A 9,001-nucleotide genomic window follows, 5' to 3' on the forward strand; every position below is an offset into this window, starting at 1 on the left:
TTATTTGACTAAAACTTTGTGGGACAGGCTTTATGCACCAAAAGAAGCAACACGCCCTATCAAAGAGTGGTCTTTGCCCTCCTCAAGAAAAAAAAAGAGTGGCCTTGATCATCAACAAAAATTACCATAATTTCCTGGGTGTTTTTTTTTCTCTCATCTTTTCTTAATCACATCATCCCAATCTATTCTTGGTGGTCAGGAAAATAACACAACACTATTATTAATGATGGCCCTCTAGTCTAAGAAACAAACCGGTAGATAAATTTATAAGAAATTCCTTGGTGCTGCAACTCAGAAAGATAGTTTACAACTCCTACCATTCACAATCTGGGTTTTGATGTTCTTCATGAATGAGCCTGAATACTGATTCACTGATCGAAGCTACTAAAGAGAATAAAACAGAAGGAAACAGCCTTACACAAGTACATGACACACTAATAATCCAAGAAAATACACTAGGGACTATTTGTATCTGTGGACCTCAGACTTCAACTGCATACTGTCTGCCCACCATTGGTGAATTCCATGAGCTTCTTTGAGATCCCGCGGAGGGGTTAAATTAACGGTCAGGTTGGCAGAAGGGATGAGGTGCAATGCTGGCTCAGAATCTGAGGCTTTTCCCATTGCATGCATTAGTAGACCTCCAAGCGAATTCTGGGTAGCTAACCTCTCAATGGCCCCAGCTCCAATCTGCACCATCCTCTTCCTATGCTCAAAATAACCAATATATTCCGAGCAGATGTCATCGCCTGGATTGACAAACAGATTAGGGAACCATGAGGACAGAGTAGTGAATGGGTCTTCAACAGACCGATTTCCCTGATGTTGTTTTTGTTTAGCCTTCATGGCGAAAGAGAGTCCTGCAGTAATTACGCTGCCTGCAAATCGAATCCCATGCTTCACATTCTTATCCTTAATCCTCTCAATCGGGGCAGAAACAAATGGTGGATTAAAGAGAAAAGACTTGAGAAAAACGCCATTCTTGGCCATAGTTTTCCCAGCAAGCATTGCCATGGATGACCCTAAGGAATGGCCAGCTAACCAAACATTTGAATCCCCTACAGCAGCAACCATATTTCTGACAGCTTGTATAGCAATCTCAAAACGAGACGTTCGGTGAAGTCCATTGCGGATGACCTCAACATCCAACTCAAGATCTCGTGAGACGGAGTCAGACTTGGTCAAGGTGCCTCGGAAGGCAATTACAAAACAAGGTCTTCCCTCCAGTGAGTGGTGACGAATGGACGGAGGAGGCTTGAATTCATAAACGGCACCAAAGATGGAAAAACCAACATCATCCACTAGTTTACGGAGCAACTTAAAATGAAAGAACTCCCACCAAGGAGGAGCAAGGGCCTCAGAACCTTCCCGCTTCTCTTGGCGGTCGCGCTCAACTATGTAGACACCCTGAACCAAACTAGCAGCAACAGACCTTTGATGATGAGTGTTTTCCCTGCATAGGATGACACAAATTTTCAATTTCCATATCCAGAAAAGGGACAATGTTCCATCCTTAAGAACACGATTGAAAATGATTGAAAAGAAAACGATTGAATGAGATTTAAGCAACAAGTTTTTAATGCTTTCTATTAATTAGAATCTTTCTTGTACAAATTTTAATGGTCAAAGTGAATGATCCAATAAAAGTGGACAGGAAGTCCACAGCAGAGAGAAGCAAACAGTGTAAAACCAGAAAACTACACTCGATGCAAATAGATAGCTGCAGAAAAAGCACCCTAATGGCCAAAAAACTTGGAATAAAGCTGCCTTCCAGTGAAGCAAAATATTAGAAAGACTATAGTCTCTGAAATCTAATGAAACAGAAGCCCGTATATGAACTACTTCTTCAATGATAATTCACATGTTCATCTATTATTTTTTTCTAGTTTGATAAATTGGAATAAGCAGCGAGTTCAGATTGGCTTATATAAGTAGGCATTTGGGGGATGCCAACACTCTTTTACCACAAAAGTTTAATCGTTTGGGCACAAATTCCATAAGATATTAAACAGCAACTTCCACCGTAGTGATGATGAAATTGTGAGACTATGTTTGATGACTAACATATAATTCCAGTTCCACCAAACAAGCAAATAGTTCTATAAGCAAATAGAACCCATCTTCATAAGGCTTTTTTTATTAGATTAAGATACATATTCAGTGGTGTAGCATTAGTTCATTGATTAGAAAATGTTGGTCACAACTTACAAGCCCTTCACAAACTTAAGACTCCAACCTAAAAGAATTTATAAAGAACCAAAAAAGAGTTGTAGAATATAGAGTTAAATGTCTCACCAGTCCACGGAAGTTAGGTGTAATGGTCCTGAAAGTTCAAAACATTCCCTCTCGGAAGCCATTTACACCCAATGCTACTCTCTCTCTGTCTCCTCTTAAAATCCTCGAAAGCTGATCTGCATTCCACAAGTCCAGTAAAGTGTTCAGCACACATTAAAATATATCACTAAACAAAAATAATAATTGAAAAACAGACTCCTGAGAAGTACAGAAAAGGCCCAAGGTGAACCCAATACAAATACAATTTGTTTTTGGGTTACAATTTCCCAAAAGCAAAGACCTTGCTTGACCAAAAGAATCAAAGCAAAGACCTTGAAGAGTTGCTTGACTAAGCCACCTTAATCCTATGTATTATGAATCAATGGCATAAGAAACAGTTTCAAGGGCTATGCTTTTCCCTAAATTCATTCAGATCTGATCACAAGCCATTTTGGGTGCCACAAAAACCCAGACAGATCCCATGAGACCTTCAAACTAGGAAATTAAAACCTATCAACCTTCTCAGAAACAGAGAGATACAGAACAATGTTAAACCAAAGACAGAGAAGAAAAGCAGCAGCAATCAAATGTTTTAACGAACCCACCATTTCCAAATTAGTGAAAAGGGGAAGGAAAGGAAAGCCAGAAAAACAACTAAAAACCAAAATGCGAAACCAGTATGCAGATGAAATCATTAAGATTGAGAATGTACCTTGCACAAGTAAAAGGTGGGGAGCCCGAGCGGTTGGTTGGTAGTTGGTGACCCGTGAGCGTTAAAATGTCTACGTCGTCGAAAGTGACTAGTTTTTCCGACGTTTACTTCTCGGAATGTCTGGGGTTTAAGCAAATCAGCCACCCATCGACCTCTTCTGTCTGTCTCCAACACAAAACGCCCTCTTTCTCTTTTTCTTCCACCAAAACACGAAACCACGAATTTTTTAGCAGAAAAATATATCTTATTAGCTCATTTTATATTGGCTTGCCTGTCTAGGCAAACGTGAACTGTTAATACCTAATGTATTTTCCTAACTGACCACAACAGAACATATGGCCAAGGGTAAAAAACCATTTAGCATTTTTTGTCCCAAGTTACTCCGAAGTAAGCATTTTCAAATCACCAGAGAAAGCTCTGTTCGTCCAATTTAGAAATTCATATTCGAAAACCAAGATATTTACAATGGAAAAATAGGCAAAAACATTGTTGAAAATATGGCACATCCATCCAGCAAATCATATATACTATATAATTGTAGCTGTTACAAAAGTAAAAATGTGAAAATGTTTCAACGACATGAAGCCAAGTGAAAAATGACATCAGCTCTCGGGAATTTGTTGGTACATAAAATACAAAAAGATGCCTCCAACCCCTCTTTTCCCATTAGAACTAAATCTTTAAATGAATGAATCATGTGGCCGTCTAGACAAAATCCACATCGAAAAGAAATAATGCATCCCCTGCTGCACATCTACTTAGACCAAGCAACTGTATCCATCTCTGCCTGAGCACTCCTGTATAACTCCAGCCTTTTTGCAAGGGCAGTACGCCTCTCCATAACTGCCGGATCCTCATTCAGCAAAGATGACAACTGCTTCGTCTGCCCAAATAAATTTCGAGTCAATCCAAAGTCAACAATCAATTTCCATCACAAGCACACATGTAAAGACCTGTACTCACCTCCAGTTTACCCAAATCGGTGAAGAAACGGTCCAGTAAGCTTCGTTTTGCCTCTCTGACTTGGCAATAAACAACAGACTTGGGAATAGAGTTGCGTAAACTTGCACAAACCATATTGACATAGGCCAGAACGTTTGACCCTGTTTTTTTAAGCAAAAACGTGAAGTGAATGAATAAGTATTTTCATGATCAAATGAATCCTTTTACCAATTACAAAAGACAAACACCACAATCGCCTTTAAGGAAGGCTAACTTTTAGTTTAGGAGTCTCACCAATTCGCCTGAGATAAGAGTCATTGTATCTATCAAACAGTGAATGTGATGGGTTGCCACCCTTGTCAACATCTTGAGGAAGTTTACGAAAGAAATCAACTGTCAGGTAACTACACTCCATATCAACTAACTGTAGTGTTGCTTTCTTGCTTTCTGCTCTCATTCTCTCAAGTGACTCGCAAGCTGCATTTGTTACCTCTGCTCTAAGACCAGGATACTGCCTTAGCTCCTGTAAGTCAACCAGCGCAACATTATTCAACTAGTTGAAAAGTAAGAACCTAAGCAATCTTCGGCTTTGCCTCTTTGGGCCAAAAAGAAAATAGAAAAAAAAAAGCAACATTTATCCAAGAGCTTGAGAAATAATGAACTCAAGATTATAAGAACTGAAAACAACAAAAATGAAGAAGAAGCAAATAAGATGGATATTGGCAGAGTATTACTACAACTCCCGAACTAATACAAATGGAACTAAAAGAAAAGATTAAACTTGAAAGTGAACTTACCGGAGTCTCACTTACAGCCTTGTGAACAAGATCCTTCAGAAGGCCATGAACCTTGAATCCAGAGAATTTGAAAATAAACCATCTTAGCACAAGGCTACAAGCAGTGTAAATAAGTAAATACTTGCAATTTTCACAGAAGGAAAAGCTACTTTCTTACCGCATCGACTGCAGCCTCAGCAGGACCTCTTATACTAATTACTGAGGATTCTATGAGACGACGGTATCCTTGTTCGGGAGCTATTAGATGAGGTTGATACCCATCAGCTTCGGTAATGAGCTTTCTTATATTTTCCATTGAAAGTTGCTTATCAAATTGCAATCTTTTCAGAGCAGCAGGAAGTTGGTTATCAAAGACATTGTAAATCTTATCACCTCCAGGACGCCTGTAGACAACAAAGAACATGTTAAATAAGATTAGTTTAGCAATGGATTACCAGAGGCAACTAACGCCAAGCTGCACAAAGGCACTGCCTATAATTAGGAAAAAGACTAATGATTGATACATACACGCCATCAAGATGTTCTTTATATGTTCCATCAAATAGACGACAAATCTCCATGATTGCATACAGTTTCCCCTGCAATTTGAAAGCAAGTGAATCTTGTAAATATTAAAAATTCAATCTAAATGTGAAGATTCCCCTCCATACGAGGTGAGAGAATAACCAATTATTAATCAATAACATCATAACTGATGACTTTGACTTTTAAGAGTAAAATATATGTTCACATGGTAATACAAAAACAGGACAAACTTACTCCAGCGTCAGTAGCAATGGGCTTTCCAAGACGACTCAGTTCAGTTTCAAGTTCAACAATGGTCTTGTTAATAAGGGACTGGATGCCTGGGATTTTTGTCTTAATTACAGTTTCCAAATGCTGAGACATCAACCATTACAATGATTAGTGAAAGTGACTGATAACCCCAAAGGTTAAAGTAAAATGATCTACTATCATGGCTTCCTGCTAAAGCAATTAAATCAATAGAACAGAGAATTCGTAGTTGTCTACCTTAGAAAGCATTTTCGCTAGATGCTCAGAACCCATTCTGTGAGCAAGGTGCTTGTATTCGGGGGTACCTGAAAAATATTCACGTTCTCTACGCCGAGCAGCAATCATGTCAACATTCTTGTTAATATCTTGTTGAGAGCGATTCACGACCCCAACCCAAGGAAATTTTAGGCGATAAGACTTTCCTTCCAATATCTACCCAAAAAGAAATAGAAACTCAGAATGTATAGTGCAAAATTTATGAGCATCTTCAATCTGGATTCCTTAGCAACCCACGCAAGTTTTTAGACAGCAAGTATAACTGCAGAAGTCTAATATACTCGATGCACAGAAATGGCTTTTAAAACATTCTTCCACCACTTTTTAACAATATTAAGGTCAAAGAAAGTTTTCACGTAAACAATAAGATTTATTCCTTAAAACCCACGCAAGTTTTTAGACATGCAAGTATAACTGCAGAAGTCTAATATACACAATGCACTGAAATGGCTTTTAAAACCTTCTTCCACCACTTTTTAACAATATTAAGGTCAAAGACAGTTTTCATGTAAACAATAAGCTTTATTTCTTAACAGTTAAAACTGTATAGCTTAATGGAGGATTACCAAACCATCTAGTGTTAAACAACAAAACCAAAATAATAGGCCAACTTACTTCAACTGCATCAGTACCCTTGTCCATAAGATCAATTTTTGTCAAGACTCCGAGTGTCCTTTCCCCTGTGAAAGAATAACATTAGTGAAAATCTAGAACTATGTTCTCAACATATGGGTGACAGGTTTTTAACAGCTACATGATTCACAATTCAGTAGATTGACTTGATAATGCTTTGACTTTGGAAGTACCAGATGAATCTTTTTTGGAAAGCAACAGATAAGAAAATTGGATGTGAATTTTTTAGACTCACCTGTTGGATCCACTTCACGAGAGATTTTAATTGCATCAGATGTAGCAAGATCTTGATTAGCAGGTGAAATTGCTAAAATTATACTGTTGGGCTGAATAAAATGTTGAACAGATAGGATGATTAAACATAGTAACAACTTCAGGGGAAAAGAGAGAATTATAAAAATAAAAATAAAAATAAATAAAAAAGAAGAAGAAAGCAGATCAAAATTTCAATGGACTATACCTTCTCAATATAGGAGCGAACCATATTTTCAATGTCCTGCACAATACTATCTGGCTGACCCTCTACATTTACCCAGGCAGATTGTTAACAGTCATATTACATATACAATTAATAGAATTCAGTAGAAATTAATATGTACAAGGATCCCTAGGAATGTGTTAATACTAGATATGCATTTATGTTCTGTCATTCCTTTTTCCATCCATAGCCCCTTGGGCTTCTTTACACTTTTCCACAGGCAGATACAACAGAAAGAAATACAACTAAAAAAATGAGAGCCTTCATACTTACCGACAGCAACTTTTGTAAGCCCAGGAAGATCAACAAGTGTCAAGTTGACAACTGCCAGGAATCAAACATAAATTTTTTATGTCAGTAGAAGAGAAGAGGAAAATGTGGTAATCACAATATGCTACTATCGCAAAAATGTGGCACACTTTAGTTCTAGTATACTAGTTTTGGAAATCCTGAAACAGCCTTCCATCTTATTTATCATTTAGCAAAATGTGATAATAAGCAAAACTTGAGTGAATTGTAAATGACATTTGAAATAAGATTGTCAAATCCAAGTCAAATTACCGTGTTAACAGTATGAATACCTCCACACATTCTATCTCATTCCCATTCCAAAAGTGCAGAATGCAAAATAAATACAAGCAAACAAATCAAATACCCATTATCTTACCATTAGGAGAATATATGCTAAGATGAATTGGAACGCTAGAGATCATTTTGCTGCGACCAGTTTCACGATCTGTCTCATCTGCAATTTCCTTTCTTACAGCAGCTGTACATACGACAATACTCGCATGTTAGTCGTGTGAAGAAAATAAACAAGTAAACAGAAAAGATAAATCAAGCTACTGATTTTCATTTTATTATTCCTCGAGACACACTCTGAAAGTGTAATATGGAAACCTTACTGATATGGATACCAATAAAATTTAAATAGCATTGAAACATAGCGGATTAAATCCAGACGAGCCAAAATCAGAAAAAGATTAAGAAATTACCAAAATCTGTGAACCTTTTCCTCGGAAGGTGGAGAAACTCCGCATATTCTCTGCTGCCTTCGTCAATCTTATGAAGCTGCAACACAAGAGGACGACGAGTAACAATTCCTGCAATCATTTTCCCACGTGTCATTTCCCAAACATCGAAGAAGAAACATCACCATAAATAAAAACATCCACAAGAATGAGTGGCAAGAATAGCCAAAGACTAGCATTTGATATCTAAATGACTAAACAAATACAACCACCCTATCTACCAAACCAAACCCTCACAAATAACCAAGAATCTCACCAGAACCACGGGGCAAGAAGTCCTTCCCCACGATGCTCTCCAAGACAGAAGACTTCCCTGAACTCTGCACCACAAAACCATAACATAAGAAAACAATATCCATTAATATCACAATAAATTCATTCCTCACGAATTTTCTTCTCAAATTCATCATACTCCTTTTAAATTAACAAACATGCTTCAGCTAGCACGAGCAAAATTCCACTTCCACCACAAAAAAGGCAATTTGCTTCCGCTACACAGCACAATAACTGGAACTAGTCTTAGCGTCTAAAAACCGGTCCAGAATATAACGGAATCCGTGATTAAGCACAATAATTATACTCTATCTTCGTCGTTAAGCAAATTGTGCACCAGAGTTCAATCAAGCAAATCATTCACACAGCATCTACTAGGAATTAGGTTACACAGCTGAGCAAAGCAGAGTTCGTATAGCTAGATCAATCAGAGAGAGACAGAGAAGGTGGAGGACTGAATCGGGAGCTGACCTGGCCACCGACGACGGCAATGGAGGGGAGCGCGTCCCAGAGAGTCGGTAATGCGCTGGCTTCGCCGTGGTCACCGAGAGCCGTGCAGGCTCTTTGGATTTTGTTGACTAGCGAGATCAGATTCTCCATGTCGGAGACCCAGAGGTGGCGGGGGGAGCTACGGCGGCGGCGGGAGTCAGATCGCGTGGATCTGACGGGAGCTGAGGAGACGTTGAAGGTAGATCTGCGATGGGGATTGTGATGGTGAGGAGCCGGCCAGAGAGAAAAAGAGACGAAGGAGACGAGAAGTTTGAGAGTATTTGAAAAACTTGGAGAAAGGTAAATATTGGGTTTTGGGAGT

General features: G+C 38.5%; 2 protein-coding genes across 4 annotated transcripts; both read right to left on the reverse strand.

Moving 5' to 3' along the window:
- Positions 1 to 240: 240 nt before the first annotated feature.
- Positions 241 to 3,206, reverse strand: LOC112176755 (GDSL esterase/lipase At4g10955). Of its 3 annotated transcripts, none has more exons than XM_024314813.2 (3): positions 2,987 to 3,206; positions 2,296 to 2,411; positions 241 to 1,453 (listed from the first exon to the last, which is right to left on the reverse strand). In XM_024314813.2, exons 2-3 carry the CDS (start codon positions 2,355 to 2,357, stop codon positions 463 to 465), a joined length of 1,053 nt encoding a protein of 350 aa, XP_024170581.1. In that variant the 5' UTR covers positions 2,358 to 2,411; positions 2,987 to 3,206; the 3' UTR covers positions 241 to 462. The 3 variants fall into 3 exon arrangements, with proteins under 3 accessions (XP_024170581.1, XP_024170582.1, XP_024170583.1); XM_024314814.2 differs by lacking the exon at positions 2,987 to 3,206 and adding an exon at positions 2,880 to 2,971; XM_024314815.2 differs by lacking the exon at positions 2,987 to 3,206 and adding an exon at positions 2,607 to 2,872.
- A 266-nt stretch (positions 3,207 to 3,472) lies between these two features.
- On the reverse strand, positions 3,473 to 9,001 carry LOC112176753 (dynamin-related protein 5A). The gene is made up of 16 exons (XM_024314810.2): positions 8,662 to 9,001; positions 8,174 to 8,237; positions 7,882 to 7,989; positions 7,554 to 7,655; positions 7,160 to 7,210; positions 6,869 to 6,930; positions 6,644 to 6,734; positions 6,391 to 6,455; positions 5,737 to 5,931; positions 5,485 to 5,604; positions 5,233 to 5,303; positions 4,883 to 5,108; positions 4,726 to 4,776; positions 4,223 to 4,451; positions 3,950 to 4,089; positions 3,473 to 3,869 (listed from the first exon to the last, which is right to left on the reverse strand). The coding sequence occupies exons 1-16, from the start codon at positions 8,788 to 8,790 to the stop codon at positions 3,741 to 3,743; spliced, it is 1,833 nt and encodes a 610-aa protein (XP_024170578.1). The 5' UTR covers positions 8,791 to 9,001; the 3' UTR covers positions 3,473 to 3,740.

Source organism: Rosa chinensis, chromosome 7, assembly GCF_002994745.2.
Source record: "Rosa chinensis cultivar Old Blush chromosome 7, RchiOBHm-V2, whole genome shotgun sequence".
In the NCBI taxonomy this organism is placed as follows: Eukaryota; Viridiplantae; Streptophyta; class Magnoliopsida; order Rosales; family Rosaceae; genus Rosa; species Rosa chinensis.

Bases quoted from the DNA above. Each gene is read 5' to 3' on its own strand.
- LOC112176753 (XM_024314810.2), bottom strand. From the start codon at position 8,790: ATGGAGAATCTGATCTCGCTAGTCAACAAAATCCAAAGAGCCTGCACG. The intron at 6,931-7,159 runs GTAAGTATGAAG...GGGTAAATGTAG, and splicing joins GCTTACAAAAGTTGCTGTCG to AGGGTCAGCCAGATAGTATT. The intron at 4,452-4,725 runs GTAAGTTCACTT...GTTGACTTACAG, and splicing joins AGGCTGTAAGTGAGACTCCG to GAGCTAAGGCAGTATCCTGG.
- LOC112176755 (XM_024314813.2), bottom strand. From the start codon at position 2,357: ATGGCTTCCGAGAGGGAATGTTTTGAACTTTCAGGACCATTACACCTA. The intron at 1,454-2,295 runs GTGAGACATTTA...CATCCTATGCAG, and splicing joins CACCTAACTTCCGTGGACTG to GGAAAACACTCATCATCAAA.